At 42.3% G+C, this 21,033-nt stretch overlaps 1 protein-coding gene across 1 annotated transcript in view; it reads left to right on the top strand.

Annotated features, from left to right (window-relative positions):
- Positions 1-2,287: 2,287 nt before the first annotated feature.
- Positions 2,288-21,033, top strand: part of CASR (calcium-sensing receptor) — a 40,894-nt gene continuing 22,148 nt past the window's right edge. The window contains exons 1-3 of the mRNA XM_009993369.1: positions 2,288-2,713; positions 12,316-12,622; positions 15,907-16,788. Coding sequence (XP_009991671.1) covers positions 2,529-2,713; positions 12,316-12,622; positions 15,907-16,788 — 1,374 coding nt within the window. The 5' untranslated portion in view covers positions 2,288-2,528. The remainder of the gene's footprint in view (positions 2,714-12,315; positions 12,623-15,906; positions 16,789-21,033) is intronic.

The following is a 21,033-nucleotide window of genomic DNA, read 5'->3' as shown; positions in this document are numbered from 1 at the left end:
CTGTGCCAGTGATCCCAGCATCCCTAGATGCCCTTGCTCTCTGGCAGATGTGGACAGGGGCCTTCCCCTCAGAAAGTGGACACTGGCCAAAGCTCCAGGTTACTCTTCTTTCCCTTTGGCCACAAGTGTCAGCCGTGACCTCTTGCCTGTCGCATAAGATGCCATATACTGTTTATAATTTCAGATCTTTTCTTCTCTTTCCTTTTCTTAATATCCTTTCTTAAATTAAACAATGCCAAAGAGCCTGGAGCTGACTACAATGATTATTTGCCTTTCAGTAGTTCATCCCACAGGACATGGCAGACTTAGCCTCAGCCAGGAAGAGACAGAGAACATGTCTGATATGCTTTTTTGTAGCTTTTATGAATCTGTTTAACGGTGGAAGGAAGATGACCTTTCCCTACCTGAAACAAAGCAAAGTGTTTCCTTCCTTTTCCCTGCTGGGCACTGAAGAAGCAACAGCCACCACCCAATGTGAACCCAAAAGCTCAGGGATGGTTTTTTCTTGTTGCACTGCTCTGTCACCTGCTTGTCCTGGCCCTGGTTAAAGTTCTGTCATCTTGCTGTCAGAGGGCTTGTCAGTGAAATGTACCAGTCAGATGTTAAGATGTGCTCACAAGCAATAGACAAAATTATATCCTGGTTATATCAGTGTGACATAACTCCAGCTGTTTGCCTTAAGAGTGTCCCCAAGTGTTTTCTGACTGCCATTGTCAGCAGCAGCTGGATTCTTCATGTCCAGGTTTCTGACTTTGGATTGAGTCACTTGGACACTGAAACATGAAATACCTGGTTTTTCATATGAAAACAGGCATGCTCCTACAAAATCTTTCAGTGTGACTCTACATTTCCTGGTACAAAATTGTTTGCCTAGACATATTTTGATCTCTAGCTGAAGATCTGATTGCCCTTCCTAACAAAATAATGTTTCTTCAAGCGAGGAGCAAAAATAGTTCAGAGTGGATCCACCACAGAGAAGTGCAGCGTATGCCCAGCTGTCTAAGTGTGTTGGCAGTAGAGGCATGAGAATGATGGAAGCTTTGACTCTCTTCTCCCACTGACTGCTGCATCTGAACCTTCATTTTAACAAAAATGTGTGAAATATTTCCAAATGCTTGGTGGTCGTACAGCAAGCATAATCATTAAGGCTGACTACTAGGAGAACTCCCATGATCACAGTGTTTCCCTGCAGTAGCTCCTCTTTTGACTTAGGTAGATGTCACATCCGTCTTGGTGCATTTAGTGCATATTAAGTCATCCTTATGAAAAGGTTCTTAGCACGTGAAAACCCTTGATGACTTACTTCAAAAATTAACTGTCCTCAGGATTAGCCTAGCCTCAGGATATGCCTAGCTTTTTTTCTGGATTTTACTAACTTCAGATTTTTACTGCTAGCTTTTAGACATATTCCAAATAGACTGAAGAGCCTTTTTTTGTTTGTTTTGGTTTTTTTTGTTTTGTTTTGTGCTACCTCTTACCCCATAACCACAGCTATTTTCATATGCCATAATTTTGTTCTTGGGTTGGCAGGCCTGTAGACATGCTGCAGGGACAATGTATTGAGCACAGAGAAGCCGCAATATTCCTCATCCCCAGGACACAGGCTTCAAAGCTTGACGGCTAAGCTTGCAATGACATGGTCACTGAACCTTTCAAGCCTTCATGATTCATTATGGAGAAGTATCTTGATTTAAAATGCTTCCCTGAAAGTCGTCCTCACTCTAAATGTGAAAACAAGTCCTTCTTGCGACCTTGTTTAATTTCTAGCAAGCATAAATTCAAACTAGAGAGTTAAGAATGATCAGCTGAAAGGAAAGGATGGACTGACAGCAAAAGATTATAATAGTTCTTTTATTTAGATGAAGGTTTGATTTTTGCTGCATTTGTTGCTTCCTTATTCTGCACTTACCCATCCAAATCTCTCACAGTGTGCTCTGTTCACGGAGATCTGATCACAAATTTAAGTGGGTCTCCTGTAACCAGAATCATGCAGAATGGTAGGAAGATGGCAGGAAGACAGTTGGAAGACACTCAGCTCACATATGTGGTAGAGAATTAGGCATTCAAGAGAATCCATGACACTTGTTTGAGGAGGTGTGGCTGGCATCACCAGGGTGTCTGACTGATGCTATTGAAGTTGGAACATGTCCTTTGCATGTTGTTGAGTGGGGGAGCCCCTGGGGGCATACTGAGAAATTAATGGGACAATGAAGAACTGCCATGGCAGTGTGGGGTCTTGGTGTGTATCAGGGATCACCTTTCATGTCTTTCTTTTGCAGTTCTCAGAGATGGGCTCGCCATAAGGCCTTAGTTATGAAGAGCAAAAGACTGATGAATTGTTGTTTTGCAATGGAGAAGACAGAGGGAGAAACACCTGCACTGTGGCTCCCTCCTTGTTGCTTATCTCCCTGCAGACATGTCTCTGTGCTGTATTAAGGAAAGGAGAAGCTTAGACATTATCACATCTGCTTCGTTACATCACCTTTTCCAATTTTGCATCCTATAATCCCCTGGTGAAAAGAGGAACAATGACTTTATATAACTGCTGCTTGATTCTTTTGCTGTTTACCTGGAACACAGCTGCCTATGGGCCAAACCAACGGGCACAGAAGAAGGGAGACATTATTCTTGGAGGATTGTTCCCCATTCATTTTGGAGTGGCTGCTAAAGACCAGGATCTAAAGTCAAGACCAGAATCAGTGGAATGCATAAGGTAAGCCATGAAAATAAAAAAAAGAAAAAGTTTTGGTGGAGGAGTCTTGCTCTTTCTTGGCTACAGGTGGTAAACTATTCATGGTATAAATACAGTCTGTAATCTGATGACAATCTGATGGAGGCAATGGGAAAGTATGGTGTAAATAGAATAAAACAGGTGAGTAAAAACAGGAAGTGAGTGAGTTAAACAGTAACATAAATAATATTTTAACAGTGAAAGAGGGCAATCTTGGTATTACCCATAGCTGCCAAAACATGAATCTACCTGGCCATTCACAGTAGACGTTTGCAGAGTATCTGAAAATCAGCTTTCCTAGTGGAAGGATAGAAAATAACCCATGGTGTCCTTAAGTTAATTTTATTACAGTCATGCATAGTAAAAAATAGCCTAGAAATAAAATTTTTTCCCAGTTCTGCCTCTAATCTTTTAAGACATTATGAACTATTTAGTTGCCTACACAAGTGAATAGGTGAAAGTGAGAAAGGTCACTGCTTTTGAAAAATCCCACTGAACACATGGATGTCTCTTTAGGACCTTTACAAAGTCCCAGGCTTGATCTCTTTACTCAGGCTTTCCTTACCCAAAGTCCTTTTCTCCTGTGTAAACAACACATATAGGTTTTGTCTTAAGTCTTTGGCAGTTAACCCTCAAGGGAAAAATGCATATGCAAGCAAAGTATCTTATTATTAAAGTATAGCCATTTTTATTATTAAACATGAGAATTTTTTTACCTTACAACCCAGCACATAATACATATAAAGTACAACAGAAACTAACTGGAACTGAAATACCGTATCAAGAAAATATAAGAAATTGATGTGGAATTTTGTCTTGACCATGCATGGGACAACACTTAAGCGTTACAGGACCTCTTCTGTAGTCACATGTTAGAAAGTGTATCTGGAATTATTTGGACTTCTCATCCTAGGCTGGGGATCTAGTACAGTTTTATTGCAGATGCTAATGAAGAATGGCTGACAGCATTCCTGCTATGCTTACAGATTCCAGGTGTGGTTTACCACAGAGACACTGAGCAGGACACATCCATCTAGGTTATGAGACCATCCCCAGATGGTGTCATAGTGAGCATGCAGAAAGAAGTGTAATTTAGCAGGGTTTCTTTTGGCTTCTTCTGTGCATGCACAAGAAAGCAACGAACTAAGTGTTTGTGAAATGTCCACTTTACGGAGCAGCAAGTTCTGCCAGATTTTCAGCATTTGTTTCTTTCCCAGATGCAACATTTTAAAAATGGAAGGCTGAAAAGTGATGGATGTTTTCAGCTCTGTGGTGTTCTTCACTTGCTCCAGGTGGCAGGCAGGACAGTGCAGATATTTGGAAACTGAACATAGCTTTCATTTCTGTTGGCACTGGGACAGCCTTGGTAACTCCCTTGACATGGTCACATTTTTAGAACAGAGCACAGGAGAATGTTCCCCCACAAGTATTACAAGTGTGTGGCTGCCAAAAGGTTTGTCAATGAGGTAGCACTGCTAAAAGGCAAATCCTGAAAAGCTAGATCAGTCTTTTAAAGGGCAAAATGGGACATCCTTCTGGGTCACATTTGCTTGGCTAAAAGGCATCCTCCAACTGAAATTTGCCTGGGTAAAATCTTACCCCTGTATAGAGAAGTCATGGGTGCAAAAGAGAGGAGTGGACTGAAGAGGCATTTGCGCCACTTTGCCGCACTCCTTCCAGAAGCTGGATACATTGTGAGTTCATAGTATAATGCAGAGAGAGGACCCTTAATGTAAGGCAGAGGTCCAGCTGCATAGGCAGGAGCAACTACTATAGGAACAAGGGGGTAATTGGACCAGAGATGACTGGAAGCTCCTTCATTGCACATGCCTACTACAAAATGTCCATTTCCAGGAAAGGTTTAATTCAAAGGAGATTGCGTTAGGAAGACTTTTGGAGACTGGTCATCAGATTTTCTTGATGAAGATAATTAATCCCTGGGACAGTTAATGTGCTATAGTGTTTTCCTTGTTACTGGTACATGTTCAGTTGAAAGCACATGTTTCTCCTGTAATGATTTTTCTGTTTGAAGCAGAATTTAAGTCAGAAAATTCCTCTGACTGGACTTGTATAGAGATCTCACAACACAACCATATGGGTCCTTTTTGGTTTTGGGCTCCGTGATAGCTTAGGGCAGGGGTGTCTGTGCTGACTCTTAAGAGCCAAACACATTCTTCAAGTCATAAGCTAGAGTCTTTCATACCACATTTGAGTTTCCTCAGTTCTAGGCAGGTGGCTAGTCTGGAATGAGTGAGCTCCTATTTTCTGGGAAGGAGGAAAAGAAAAAAAAAAGATAGGCTCCAGTTTCATTCCAAAGTGAAATCTCCCCAATCTTGTAGTGTCAAAGACTTTTATAGGGTGGGAAATCCACTAAAGGACCATGAGCATGGCTGTACCTGGCCTAACCAAAGGTGCTAAATCTGTTCCATATCTTTGACGCCCTTGTTGCTTTGCTCTGAGCCTTCTCTGGAGCTGCAGTATCTTTTCAAAGATGAGGCAAATCCATTTTATACCCTTTTTAGATGTCTGTGTACAGCTTTTAATCTCTCACGTGTATTTGGTATTATATAAGAAAATTATACCCAGGCCACTCTAGGAGGATGCAGACATCCTCTCTCCTTCCTCACACTCCTCCGTTAGGCTGCAACAGCAACAAGTCACCTCACCACAAGAAAAGCTTCTTGCTTGGAGAAGAACAGCCCTAAGCATCCCACTGAAGCCCTGTGGGTGGTTTGCCCCTGTCTCTTCTGGAGTTCAGTATCAAACAATTTAAGATCATGTTGTTTTTCTTTCTTTTGAGGATCATCCACAGAATCACGGAGTTGTCAGAGTTGGAAGGGACCTCCAGAAATCATCTAGTCCAACTCCCCTGCTAAAGCAGGATGCCCTAGAGCACATTACTCAGGACTGCATCCAGGGGGGTCTTGAATAACTCCAGAGAAGGGGACTCCACAACCTTCCTGGACAGCCTCTTCCAGTTCTCTGTCATCCTCACCATAAATAAGTTTTTCCTCATATTTAAATGGAATTTCCTATGTTCCAGCTTGTGCCTGTTGCCCCTTGTTATGTCACTGGGAAGTACAGAAAGGAATCTGGCTCCCTCCTCGTTGCACCCACCCTTTAGATACTTGTATACATTAATAAGGTCTCCCCTCAGATTTCTCTTCTCCAGGCTAAAGAGTCCCAGCTCTCTCAGCCTTTCCTCATAAGGGAGATGCTACAATCCCCCAGTCATCTTTGTTGCCCTCCACTGAACTCTCTCTAGTAGTTCGGGGAGCCCAGAACTGGATGCAATATTCCAGATTTGGCCTCACCAGGGCAGAGTAGTGGGGTAGAATGACCCCTCTCAGCCTACTGGTCACACTCTTCCTTATGTACTCCAGGATTCCATTTGGCTTCTTGGCAACCCAGGCACATTACTGGATAATTTACTGTCTACCAGGACTCCCAGATCCTTCTCCTTGGAACTGCTTTCCCGCAGGTCCACCCCTAACCTATGGTGGTGCTTGGGTTTCTTCCTCCCCAGGTGCAGTACCCTACACTTGCCTTTGTTGAACTTCATGAGGTTCTTCTCTCTGCCCAGTTCTCCAAGCCTGTCCAGGTCAGGCTGGATGGCAGCACAGCCCTCTGGAGTGTCAGCCACCCCTCCTACTTTGGTATCATCAGCGAACTTGCTGAGGATACACTCTCTCTCCTCTTCCCACACATTTTGCTGTGTTCAGTGCCACACCTATGCTCCCAAACAGGGCTTCTAAAATGAGTAGGACGGTATTCTGTCCTCTTTCTCAGTTTTCATGCTCTTCACTCTTTTGGCACAGCACCTTTCTCCCCTGGTCAGCACACATACTGATCTCAACTTCCAGTACATACCTTACACATGATTATTTGGAAATCTATATGCATGACTCAGCAGCGAAAGAAAAAAGGAACAGTAATGATCTGTCCTTTTGTTCTTTTTTTGTGGTAATTCTTCTGAAAATTCATCTTCATGCGTTAAGCAGTGAGTTGCACAGTCCAAAAGTGAAAACTTAGTCATGATTTTGCCCCACCAAATGCCAGATAGGAGTATGGAAAGTGAGAGCCATTTTGTTTCCCATGTTTCAGAAATACTGACCTGGGTTATTGTTTAAGCAATCAAGTATCCCACAGTTGATAGAAATACACCTGCTGTCTTTGTATGTCTCATGTACTGTTGCAGCAACATTCCTTATAACATTTACTGATGCATATCTGATGTGTGCAGTGGAGGCAGAGGCTGAGCACAGCACAAGCAGTCCCTGACCCCCATTCCCTGTCAGCGCCCACACAGGCCTATTTATACCCTGATTTCTCTGACCTTTCTTGATTTCAAGTAGATTAGCAGTGGTGATAATGGTAGTGGTCTCGTTAGTATTATTGCTAGCATTATTACATGGATGGGTGGTACCCATGGATTCCTCTTGCTATAATGAACTTTTGCAGTGAGGACATATCTTTACTGACCTGAGATACAGCATTGCCAACATGGAGTCACAAGTTTTAATTTATATTCCCTGCTATTCTGATCAGCAATCTAGCCAAGGGCTCACACTGTGACACTTAGCTTTCAGGCTCTGAAGCTGTGACGAGACATCATCCCATGCCATAGTGCAGAACTTCACAGAGCATGGCTCTGGGGCACTTCAGCTCACTGAGTCTGGACATCTGTCTGAGAGAACAGAGAATTTTAGTTCTGCCCCTTGTGGGGGTATTTGCTAATCCCACTGCAGAATTGAATATAGAACATTTTTAGGACTTCTTCCCTGAGACCAAATTATTTTATTTTCCCCTTTCTCTTCCACCAACCTTCTGAATTTTATTTTATTTTTCCTTTGGTCTACATGATTCCCCTGACCTCTACCCCTAACTTCTGAAGGTGTTAAGCAACTTGTTATACCTGCTAACTACAGGAATCCAACAAATGACTGAAGGTCTCCCCTTTGCATAGCTTAGTAATAGCAGTGGTAGTAGCAGCAATAACATGTAATTAATGTACTGGAAATCTAGAGAGGACAGAGAAATTAGTATGTGCATACAACCACTAGAGAAAGAGAAGTACTGGCATGAGCCAAGAGGCATGTGCAGGCTTTGCCATCATTCTTGAATAAAGAATGTCAGATATAGGAGGGTAAATGAAAACTGTATTTACAGTTTTTACATTAATTTTTCCTTCTTTCCCTTCATATTCTATTGGTTTTAGTTTAGTGCCTTGCAAGTTGTAGTAAATTAAGATCATGAATGCATATGAGGCTGTGAATTAATCCCTTACAGACCAGCATGGATCACGACTAATCTCCCTGCTGAATCCACACAGTATGAGCTGTTCAAACTAAACAAAACGGAACAAACGGGATGGAGCTATTGGGAACTAAAACTATGCAGTGATCTTATGTCCCTGAATTTATGTATCCTTGCATTGTAACATGGACTGAGACATTTAAGCCATCAGGAGCACCCCTTGACAGACACATTTATACCAACTAGAAAGAAACCTGCAGGAGTCAGAGAGATCTTGAGAGTTTACTGTCTAGCAAACTGGGCGGCCACCAAGAAAAATGTGTCTCTTGCAGATGTGACTATTAAAATGTGGATTTGTGGAGGAATTGTTTCTCATTTGTCTTTCACTGTTTGAGCTCCTGCCTAAGAACAGAAATATCAGTGGGTTGCATACTCTGACAGGTGGGAGAACAGGCATCAGAGGAGAAACATGTAAAGAGCGGAGTGTATGTAAAAATTCCTATCTACACCTTTGGGCACTGAATTTTTTACATTAAACTATCATTTAGATCTTAATGACCACTTTTTATAGCACCACATCTCAAGAATGTTAAAATACAAGCCTATGCCAATGTACCTGTAAAGTAATATGGCAGAAAATAAGTTTTGAAAGCTGCTTATTTTCCACCAAGAAAGTATCAGTGGCTATTTAAAGCTTCTGGAAATCTCATGAAAAGTTTGCTTCTGTTAGCAAACTCTTTGCAGTTTCTTCATGGAAATTACCAGTTAAATTTCTGCATGGTTGACAGAGCACTACAGTGACTAGTCATATTAGTCATAGCAGCAGAACAGCACAGGAGATCAGCTGCATTCATTTAGCCTGCTGGCAGGTTCAAAGGGTGCTCTTACCCATCCCTCATGTACATACCAAGCCAAGAAGAACCTATCTGCAGCCCCTTGCTGGGGTCTTACACTACAATGGGAGATAATTTAACCACACAATTTCCATTCACTGGCATTGAAGAAATTACAAAATTTTGCTTCATTTAGACCAGTTTAGTGGCACTGCCTTCATCTCACCATAGCCATGTTACAGTATTGATACAACACAGGACTAGCTAACAAAATGAGACCTTGTCTGAGGCTCTATCAGGTATCAGAGAAGAGAGCAAAGTTTATTCCTCTCCATCCCATCTCATCCTCTTCTTTTGATCTGCTGATGCTGCTACCAGGAGAGGTGCAACTGAAGAGAACTGCTTCCTGGTCTAGTTTGAGGTAAATTATCATAAGCATTTCAAAGAAATTTTGTAGTGTAGCTCCCGGAAAACACTCCTTGCCATTCTTTCCCCTCCAAAATAAAACCACTCCAAACTCAAGTATCTGAAGTACAGGCTCTATGCTCCAAAATAAACATTAATCAGGAGCATGTCAGAAAGGAAAATATAGGCAATTGTGCAACATAGGCCTTAGTCTGCATCTACTGAATGAAATTACAAACATGTTTCCTCGAGTCAAGGGGAATACAGTCCATTTCTCGCTGCTTTTGAAGATACCACTGTGCTGCACCTAAAAAAAAATAAAACCAAATTGCTGTCAAGCAGGCAAAATCATTCCCTGTCATAGTCCACCTTTGTAATTTAGCATAAGCAGGCTTGAATTTACTTTATACATGCTCAAATGTGTGAAGCTTTTCACAGTGCTATAGTGGTATCTTTGAACTTCCCAGTTTCTCATCAGTCTGCCCTTTAAATATAGAACATGCTTTCAGATTTTTGTCTTTTACATGAGGACCCTGAATATAGTTCCTTGCTTCAAATCCCATTTTCATTTTAATTAAAAATATCTGTAAATGCATTTAGCTTTTTAAAAAAAGTGTCACAAAACCCTTCCTTGCTCTCCTTCATCCCAGCGAGTGTTAGTGACCACGTGAGGCAGCGTGGTGTGCCCAGCCCACCTTTTTTCTGGACACAACACTCACTGCCTGTTTCTCTCTGAGACTAGTCTTTTCTTTCAGAGTTCTCACATTGCATCTCACTCCTTAATGGTTTGAAACTGGAGCAAAAAATGTCTAAATTACCAAATTACTTCTAACTATAACACACAGTCACGTGTTTTAAAGGTTGTCCATTTTCTTAAGGGTGATCTTAAAATAGCTATCTGTCCTTCTGGTCATAAATTATAGCTACGGATTGTTATTTGCCTGAAGCTTTTTGACTTGAAGAGATTTGTGCGGAAACAATACCATCTGGTCTTTGAGGTACAACCTCAGAGCAGAACCTCATTTGGAAGTTGGCCAAAGGTGTCTGGAGCAGGTGAAATGAAGTTGAATAAGTGAAGTTTTTAAGACTAAAAAACTTAAAACTTTGATGTGATACCTTTAGAACTTCGGATCTCAGATAAATATGATAAAACTCCTAAAATTGAAGTAATGTGGCTATGTTCATTTAGGTTTAAAGAAGTCAGACATAGCTAACATCAACTTTGGAAGCAACTCATTTAACTGAGCAACTAAAAAATGCTCAGGTTACAAATCTCAGAGATTGGAAGTTCATGATTTCATGAAGTTTAAGTTTACAAATCTTCACCTTGGTAATGAGAAGATCTCTCAAAGCATTTCAAAATGGCACGCGTGAAACCTAAAATCTACCATTTCATATAAAATCTGCTTTTGGGCAGGCCTTTTCCCCAGACTTCTCCAGTTCTGGGGCCCATCAGCTTTCCCAGTGGATATCAAGCATAACAGCTTTGACACTTTTCTGTTTCCAGACACAACTCAAAACAAAACTGCAAACTAAGTGCTATCCTGACCATTGCAAGGAAGGGCAGGTTTCAGTTTATGAAAGATTCTGCCATTCCAGCTGAATTACACTAAAATGTGGCAGCTTCACAGGCACACAACCTTTTGCAGTTTTACAGTTGGTTAAACTGAGAATAACACATAATCAAAATTACTTCCTTTCTGTTGCTTTCCACAAAGAAGCCTCTCTCTTTTTTTTTGAGTAAGTAGCCACTCAGTGCAGGCACCAGCTCCTTTCATTGTCAACCCGAGCAATGCTGTAAACAGGGACTCCCAGGTCCTGCAGAGCACTCTTGCTACCACTCCCCAGCTCCAGCTTAGCTCTATGCACACTTGAGAGACTTAAAACTCAGCTGCTTCATTCTAGAGAACAGAGAAGGCTTCAAAAAACAGAATTTGAATTTCACAGACCAGCTCTGATTGCATCTTCTGAATTCATGTCTAAAGCAAATCTATGAGAGCACTATAATAAAGAGAGAAGTTATTCCTTTAATGAGAACACTGAAGTATCTAATTTAGAAATATAGGATTTATGTTTATACTATGTCTCTGTTCTCTAGTATGGTCGACTGTGCCCTCACCCACAGTGTGAAGTGTGTGATGTGAGGCTAAATTTCCCTGAGCAGAGCTACCAGGCACCTTTGCATCCAGGGACTAGGTCAAAGGAGGTTATCCTCCCCCTCTCTTCCATCCTGGTGAGGCCACATCTGGAATACTGCATCCAATTCTGGGCTCCTCAGGATAAGGAACTACTGGGAAGAGTCCAGTGCAGGCTGCAAAGATGATTAGAGGAATGGAGCATCTGCCCTACTAGGAAAGGCTGAGAGAGCTGGGTCTGTTCAGCCTGGAGAAGAGGAGACTGAGGGGGGGGATCTTATAAATGCTTTTCAATATCTACCGGGCGCGTGTCAGGAGGATGGGGCCACTCTCTTTTTCACAGTGTCCAATGACAGGAAAAGGGGCAATGGGCACAAACTGGAGCACAGGAGGTTCAAGTAAAACTGTGCCATGCCAGTGCTTATTCTGCCTGCCTAAAGTCAGCAGGAGCTGTCAGTCTGAGTGTGCCTAAGCCCAAGTCCCTGACAGCATTGCGATCAGCACAGGCTTTGCAGACACTGCCATCTGCATTCAGAAACATGTCAGAGGCGCCTGGAAAGAAACCTGGTAGATGTATCTTTGTGTTGGGGCGTTTGCCCAGGTTTAGGGTACTGAGCAGAAGGGATAGGCCAGAGCTAGCACCTCAGGCATTCTCTCTTTCAACTCTCCCAGACTTCAGAGGACTTAGAAAAGTTCACCTCATCCTCATGACCTCTGAAGTGAGCTTCCAAACTGAAGAGCTGAAAATCAGAATAAAACCTTGTAGCATACACATACCTCTTCTGTAATCACTGAATACAAAAGAAAAATAATTCCAGTTTAGTAGGATGCAAGAAATCACATAAGTTTTTTTTGCATTTTGGATCTGGAATTCTTCTCTCTATCTGTATCTCAGTCATGGTCTCCTCTTTTCTCCCCCTTCTTACTCTGTTTTATGTTATTTTTGTTCCCCCAGGTATAATTTCCGAGGCTTCCGCTGGCTCCAGGCTATGATCTTTGCCATAGAAGAAATAAACAGTAGTCCAACTCTCCTTCCCAACATGACTCTAGGATACAGGATATTTGACACTTGCAATACAGTCTCTAAAGCCCTTGAGGCCACACTGAGTTTTGTGGCTCAGAACAAGATAGACTCCTTGAACCTGGATGAATTCTGCAACTGCTCAGAACATATCCCTTCCACCATTGCAGTCGTGGGGGCAACCGGCTCTGGCATCTCTACTGCCGTGGCCAATCTGCTGGGACTCTTTTACATACCTCAGGTATGCTTTCACTTCTCTTGTTTAGGTACAGCTGGGGGTATTGCTGGTTGGAGGGGATCCTTAAATACATTATAGAACCAGGACAGGGAACTGCACTGCTGCTGCCTTATGTGCTCCACCTCTGTTTCAAATGAAGGTATAGAAATGACCTTGGAGGGTGGAGGGGCAACACAGTGATGAGAAGCATTGAATTTTTAAAGTGGGACAACATTTTACATTAAATAAAGCAGTGTATTTTCTTCCAAAGTTATTATGTCAAATCAAGCCAAATAGGTTTTTTATTCAGATACAAGTCTTCAGGCTGATATTTGCCAGAAATTTGTTTGGTCCAGTACAGATATGTGCAGTGACTGTGCCAGCTTCTCCATCCCACTCTTTGCCAATATGTCCAAACTGCACACCAGAAGGTCTCAAGCGGAGTTCAGCCTCCAAGGCGTGTTTAATCTTTGCCATTTCTAGTACAACCTCAAGGAGAGAAACAACAAAATATATGGGGTCTTTCTTAAAGAATAAATAGGACTCGTTACTCCAAACACAAAAGTTACCAAGCAGCCAGTAATAACATTCAGCCAACAGCCACTTATTCTAAAAGGACTACAGTCCTCTAGAGTAGCTTAGCCTGTGAACAAGGGTAACTTAGATCAGTCATTGGCAGTTGTCAGCCTTGACAGGTTAGTTGGGATGTTACTTCACCATGGTCACTGTCTGTATATGCCCAGATCTCACAGATCCCACTTAAGGCAGAGTTCAGTCATTGCAAGCTACTCTTTGGTCTCTCAGCATCTCTGATCATTCAAGAAGATTCTGCAAAGTTGTTGCTTTTGCTGATCAGGTGCTGTGAAGGTTTTTCCTGGGCTGACCTGCCTTTCTTTTCCCCTAGAGCCTCTAAAACAGCATTTGTGAGAGCTTGTGGATATGCCCCATCTTTTCCTTGGGGATGTGTGTAGTGGTGTAGTTGTGCTAGCTCCTGTGTCCCAGCATCCTTCTAGTTGTCTGCTGACTCTTCTAGGGCCAGTGCCAGTAACCATGGTCCCATCCTTTTGTTTAACAAACTTGCTGCTCTGCCAAGACCCTAAGCAAAGTATGACCCTGGCATTTTACACCTTAATGTTGTTGCTCTTGGTTTTAGATTTTCACACTAAAGATGACTTTGGAAATAGTGCTTGGCCTTATCCATTTATGTGTTGGCTTGTATAGCCTAACATTTCCAATTCCTCTTCTAAAATGAATACAGATACCAGAGCTCACAGGAGTCCTTACAACAAGATTGTGTCACACTGCACTCTGAGTCTGTTCTGAGGGGTGGTATCTTTGTTTCAACTGTGGCTCCTATTCCCATCCACACTACAAATGAAGAAGGAAGGAAGGATTCTTGTCTGCTTGGTGTACAGCAGTATATCTTGTCTGTTTAAAGTCATCAGTCTGTCTCACGGGAGTCTGAAAAAATGGACATTTGGTCTCTAAGCAGGGCAAGAATGGTTAGACCACTATATGTTATCTAGGTGTTGTCCAGAGTAGCATCAGAAGGTAGCGTGTAATAAACACCATGGTGGGATTTTAAGGCATACTGTTAGTTTACACATTGCATTGCCAGGTAAATAAAGGCAGCTGAGAAGATTAAGTTGGTTGAACTGAACATGAGATATGATTGCAGTTCTCAGACTTACCCTGTGAACCAGGAATGGCATTTGCAGTAGGAGGCAGTAGTCTTATCTAGAGGTTGCTGCAACAGGTAGATGTCATGAGGGTCTGTTCTGGGACGAAATCTCAGCCAGGTGGTTGAGCTTTGAAAACAGAAAGCAGGCTTTTAAAACTAGGAATTGTTGGGTAGCATTAGAATACACATTATCACTGCCATTTATAGCAAGGCCATTAGCAGATCCATGCTTAATAGACCTGGCATTTTAGAACAGGTTGGAGGGATATTTTACAATTAATGTAAGGCTCATTACTCATTCTGTTGACATAGAAACAAAAAATGTTATTACTCCAGTTCTGTTGCTCAGTATCTCACCTCAGTGTACCCCTACAGCACGTGTGTGAGTGGGGTACCTTGCCTGTACCCACTGGCTCTAGGTTTTAGGAAATGAGAGTAGCATGGGCAGGAGCCTGTCCAGGGGAGAGTATAGCTCTGTGAAAGGTAGATTTGCTCCTGTGGCCCTTGAAACTGCACCAGGAGACCTCTTTCTTCTTGCAGAAACATTGAATGCCAGAGTTTAAGGAGGAGTTAAGGTTTTCTATAAATTTCCACTTTGTACAAAGTGAGCTCTTTATAAAAGACTTTTTCAATGTGAGATTTCATTCATAAAGAGTTCAAATACCAGTCTCAAAATGCATGAGTTTTAAAAGTCCTCCAGATCTTTAAACTATTCTCTTCTGGGTTTTATGGTTTAATTCCTACTAGTAGAAAATCCAGATTATATCTTATGAGTGTATATCCTGATTAGGAAAAAAAAAATAAAATTAATAGTTTTAGAAAAGGGAATAAAATCTCATTTAGACTGTAAAACACAGTGGCTCGTGGACCATGGAATTCCTTGTGGCTTCTTTGCTCCTTCTGGCCTGCAATCAGGAAATACTGCTAAAGTAGGATTGACCAGCATGACCTTAACACTCCACAGGGTCAAGGCGACTGAGAATACATCACATTCTTCTTACTTCAGATGGCAAGGATTGTATATAATACACAAATGGTGCCTGATAGAGCCTGTTTAAAGATGGGGACAGAGGTGAGAGGCAAGGAGAAAGACAGTGTTCTTCAGAGTAGGTCCTGAGTGGCAGTACCAACCCACTCACATCTGACGTGGGTCTCACGTCTGGTTCAGGACAGAGGAAGCCTGAATTTTGTCTGAATTATGTGCATTGCCCTTTTATCTAAAAGGTACATTCTTCTTGTTTCTGGATTTGACAGAAATTGCAGCATGGTGAATGCGGGCCACCTGAGGCTCACCTCTTTGCCATTCCTCCAAGCTAGTGACAGTGTCTCTCTCCCTGAGATCCTTGATATTTCAGGTGCACACAAGCTTGCTCCAGTTGGGTCCAAGCAGCTGCTCCTGTGTGTGTGCCTCTGTAAGACAGTCACAGCTACAAGAACATACAGACTGTCAAAGTGAGTCATATACAGCCACAGGCTAAGAGTACATGGTTGCCAGTGTGGTGCTCAGCTCTCTCTTCATCCCATCCAAGGTTACACAGGTTGGCAGTGATGCTAGATAAATGTAGGCAATTTCTTCCCAGGCATTTCACTGTATGGTGTGTTTTGCTTGTTCGCTGTGCTCTCACAGGTCAGCTATGCCTCATCCAGTCGTCTCTTGAGCAACAAGAACCAGTTCAAGTCCTTCCTCCGCACAATCCCCAATGATGAGCACCAGGCCACAGCGATGGCAGACATCATCGAGTACTTCCGCTGGAACTGGGTGGGAACAATTGCAGCTGATGATGACTATGGCCGGCCAGGAATTGAGAAGTTTCGGGAGGAGGCAGAGGAGAGAGACATATGCATTGATTTTAGTGAGCTCATCTCCCAGTACTCAGATGAAGAGGAGATCCAGCAGGTGGTAGAGGTCATCCAGAATTCCACAGCAAGGGTGATTGTTGTTTTCTCTAGTGGCCCGGATCTGGAGCCCCTCATCAAAGAGATCGTGAGGCGAAACATCACCGGCAAGATCTGGCTGGCAAGTGAGGCCTGGGCCAGCTCTTCCCTGATAGCCATGCCAGAGTTCTTCCGTGTCATTGGCAGCACCATTGGGTTTGCACTGAAGGCAGGACAGATCCCAGGCTTTCGTGAGTTCCTGCAGAAGGTGCATCCCAAGAAGTCCAACAACAATGGCTTTGCCAAGGAGTTTTGGGAAGAGACGTTTAACTGCTATCTCCCTGATGGGTCAAAAAATTCTCCAACTTCAACCTCCTTCTACAAGGGCCATGAAGAGGGACTGGGAGCTGGAAATGGAACAGCTGCCTTCCGACCTCCATGCACAGGGGATGAGAACATCACCAGTGTGGAAACACCGTACATGGACTACACGCACTTGCGGATATCCTATAATGTGTATTTGGCAGTATATTCTATTGCCCATGCCTTGCAGGATATATATACCTGTACCCCTGGGAAAGGACTCTTTACTAATGGATCCTGTGCAGACATTAAGAAGGTTGAGGCATGGCAGGTAAGTCCTTCATTTGTGTGCCTGTGCAATATACTTGCAGAAAAAAAGACATGCTGCCCTGAAGCTCTTAGGGTGCCTTTCACAATCCTGGGTCTCAGACACAGCATAAGGCTTCTGGGACACAGCATATTGCTGTGTGCAAGTTATATCCACACTCCTACCCCACAGGGAATGGAAGGTAAGTTGTGTTAGGTACGCCTGCAGTGAAAGGGGCTGAAACTAAGTTAAATTTTCTTGCATTTGCTACGGGCCAAAAGTGCACACACAGACAATTACCATAGCCTGGCTGACGCAAGGTAACTTGATCATATATTGAGCCCTTACATAAACAAGAGGGCCTGGAGAGAGCACATGAACAAGGAAAACAGTTTTTAGAGTTCATTTTCTTTGGCAAGCTTTATGTCTTTTGCAATACCACAGCAATTTTCCATACAGGCTATATTTTTTTTCCACAGTTTTAAGCGTATATAGGATCAAACTGAAGCAGATTGAGTAATGAGGATAATAATTTGTGCGTGTTGGGAAAATAATAGATAGCTGCTTTGATTTGGCAATGATATTTGTGCATGATAAAATCACAGAATCATAGAATACCAGGTTGGAAGGGACCTCAAGGATCATCGATCCAACGTTTCTTGGCAAAAGCACAGTCTAGACAACATGGCCCAGCACACTGTCCAATGATACTAACAACTTAGTCACATTCACTTTCATTCATTCAAGGAATTCTGCCCACTGGCATATGGATGGTCTTCTGATCTTTTATGAATATTCTATACCTTCCTGTATGTTTGGTTGTGCTATCCATTGTGATATTTAGTATATCTTTTTATATATCTACTGCATTCTTAAATAGCAGAATTAGCTTGTAAGGCTATCAAATGAAGATATGCCCAATATGTAGAAAATTCTGTTTGCTCTGTTCTGGTCATCACAGAAAACCTGGGCCCAAACATGCTTGAAATCAAAACAATGTGGATGAATATAAGAAGGATCACATCCCCATTTGCCTGTGTAATTTCCTCTATTTAGGATAGTTTAACCAAAATTAAAGCTATCCATGCCACAAACTTTGCAGACATCAGGATTCGCAGGTAGGAACTTCAGTTTGATTCCTATGTAGTCTCCGTCAACTCAAAACCACCAGTCAGATCAAAGTAAAAGTCTTTGTCTTGGCATTTGTGGGAAACCTGCATTGCTCTAGGTACCTGATTTGGGTGTACCAAAACCGCTCTACTTGGAGTTGAAGAGTGCAGGGTTTGAATCTGTTTTAGGAGAATCCTGCAATTGCTGGCTCTCTCTGAGGTTTTTACCTTTCAGAGCTATTCTGCTTTTCAGGAGCACACTGGCAAAAGTGGGCAAGTCACAGACAGATTTAGCTTTCACTGTGTCAATAAAAATAATCCAGAATAAATATATTTTTAATTATTTCCCTTACACCTTGTAAAGTTTTAAAGTAAAGTGGGATACTCACACCATAGCTAAGTAAAATAATGTGCTGTTTGTTGAGGATTCCACAGTCAGGAAGAATATCGTCTCATTTCTGTGTTGCTTGTCTGGTGAAGAAGGATGGCTGTACCAAAATGTAAAGCATCCTGCTGATCCAGGCTTTTGAGTATGCACACTTGCCTTAGAAGAGGGAATCAGCATGAGGAAAGAGTATGTCGGGGATAACAGGATTGGGTAGGAGTATCTGGTGCTACAAAGGCACAGGTTATATTTTAAATTACCACCATTATGAGGTGTTCTCTGTCAGGTTTATTTGATATTTGTGCATTTTTTCACTTCATTTCCAAATCAAACACATGAATAGTAGATAAGCACCAAATTTGTGTGCACACGTACTTCATATCAAGCATTGTGGGTCGTTACCCTCAAGAAGCTTTCCTCAGTCCCAGGGGCAATGAGTTCACCTCACAAACGTGCATCCTCCAGCATCTCCAGAGAGCAGTTTTCTGACAACCAGACAGAATAAAACCTTTTTACTGAAACCAGTCTCATTTGCTGTGGTACTTCTGCCTGTGCTCAGCACCTCCTCCATCTTCTCACAATCAGCTCAAGGGTTTCTTGATAGGAAGTGACCTGAGAGAGTGAGTACTATGTTAAGAAGGCTCTACACCTGAGACAGGAAGCAGCAGTCAGTAGTCGTGGCTGAAATTACTGACCAGCTGGTGTGTGGGACAGATAAGGCGAACCTGGTGAACTTGTAGGTCCATTAGCTTGAGCTGTTGTCCAGACCAGCCCTTGACAGCAAGGTCAGTGGCTGGGGAAGATAAATGGTGTGTTCTACAATTTAATTATGTACTGTTTAATTTTGTTGCCTTTCAATGATGTTATGCCATTAGCACATTATTTGCCAGGTGTCTGTCATTTGTTAATTTTAAGTACTCAGAATACAAACCTTTTTGGAGGAACTGGTTTATCTAAATTGTGGAGGGTGCTTATGTGGGTCTGTACATAAAAATAACATTTTTACCTTGGTGATCAGTTCATTTGAACTGGACAGCAGGAAGACTATCACAGAACTTCTGTAAGTTGGTTTAATTGGTTGTAATTCCCCTATTAAGAATTTACCATCTACTGTTTAAGAAAGCTTTAAATATGTCTCATCATGGGAACCACGGGATTTTTCTGTGCCTCCCAAGATAAAATATCAAGTACTAAAAATTTCCTTATTTATAGCTACTTGATTTAGAAGCTGCCTACTTGTTTTTTCCACCTGAGAGTGGAGAAAATTTTCTCAATTTTTTAACATTTGGAAAAGATGAAATTTTACACAGCATTAAGGATTAAAGAGCATGACTGCAAATAGTATAACAGAAAGAATCCTCTAAAAGAACTCTGTCACTTCTGATTATCAGATACTCATTCTCTTTCACTGGTGGGCTATGATTTTTTTAGGAGACTGTATTGAATAAGGGCTCATCTGTATGTGGCTCTGGTTCATGGACTCACCTCCCCCAAATACAGGCTCTCCCATCAGCTGTAGAATAGCAGTGGGAAAGTATGGCAAGAGGAGGGATATGGGCTCAGGTCTCCTGTACTCATGCTGCCTCTGTCAAAATTCCCTTCAGCTTTGGCCTGTTTCTCTGTAACAGCTTGAACAGTCTGCTTTTGGAGCCATTTTTTTTCTTATCTTCCTTTATAAGACTTCCCAGTTCCCTCAAGTTCCTTAATTTTCTTGGTCTCTGCTCACATGGCTGTTTCCATGGCCACTTCCAGCAAAAAGTAGTTCTGTTCTTTTTTCAGTTCCCTGCTGAGCAAGTATGTGTAACCCTTTGGGGCATTAGCAGGAGCCTGTCTAGGACACTGGGTGGTCCAGCAAAAAAATAAGAGGAAAATCAGTAAGGGATCCTAATCTGTCCTTCAGAACAAATACTTATTACTACATATTCTTTCTGTATGAGAAGAGGAGAAACCTATCTTTACCTCAGACAGTTCACTCTGTGTCTCGTCCCATTCATTTGGCTTCTTGATGATTGCCAACAAGGAGCTGATGGGCTTCTCTTTCTGTCTCAGAGTAAAAATGTTGGGATTAAATGGGCAAGGTAGGCTCCCATGGATTTGAGAAGGTGAAGGTGTGCAGTCACAGGGAGAGGATCCTTTGGTGGACACCTAGACAATTTGCAGCTTGTGGTTATGCTGGAGGCTGTGAACTTTGGCAGGTTCATGAGTGAAAAATGAGATCGCTTTTCTAGGCACCAAGGCAAAGCATGATGCACAGGCTGAAAAATGTGTTGTCCTAATGATTAGCAGGTTAAAGACCTGCTCGTGTAAATTATTCTATGCCTAGAAATCTGATTGACCTCAGACTTAGTGAAAAGCTGCTGTATTCTGTTCCACAAAATGAAAGCAAATACAATTTGCTTCACTTAACAACACCTGAAGTCTTTGATTAGACCTGTGCACCTCTCAGCCAACACTTCCTTCATCTGTGCCAGTAATACACAATTACAAAGAGGTAAAAACAGATTGGTGCCTCCTCCAACTTTACATTTAGGCATGTCTGTCTGGAAATTCATCCTGCAAGGCTTTAAAGAAGTGAATGATGCCTTAGATGACATACATCTATCCAGACCTCATTGGAAAGGACCTTGAAGATCCTCAGGTCCAACCATAATCTAAATCCAGCAACCATAACCTAGTCTACCGGTTCAGTGCTTAAATCATGTCCCTAAGCACTACATCTATATTCCTTTTAAACATTTCCAGGGATGGTGACTCCACCACCTCCCTGGGCAGCCT

The sequence above is a fragment of the Chaetura pelagica genome, unplaced genomic scaffold (genome assembly GCF_000747805.2).
Source record: "Chaetura pelagica isolate M959 unplaced genomic scaffold, ChaPel_1.0 scaffold101, whole genome shotgun sequence".
Classification (NCBI taxonomy): domain Eukaryota; kingdom Metazoa; phylum Chordata; class Aves; order Apodiformes; family Apodidae; genus Chaetura; species Chaetura pelagica.
Note: the sequence above shows the minus strand (reverse complement) of the source record. Positions and strands in the feature narration are given on the sequence as shown.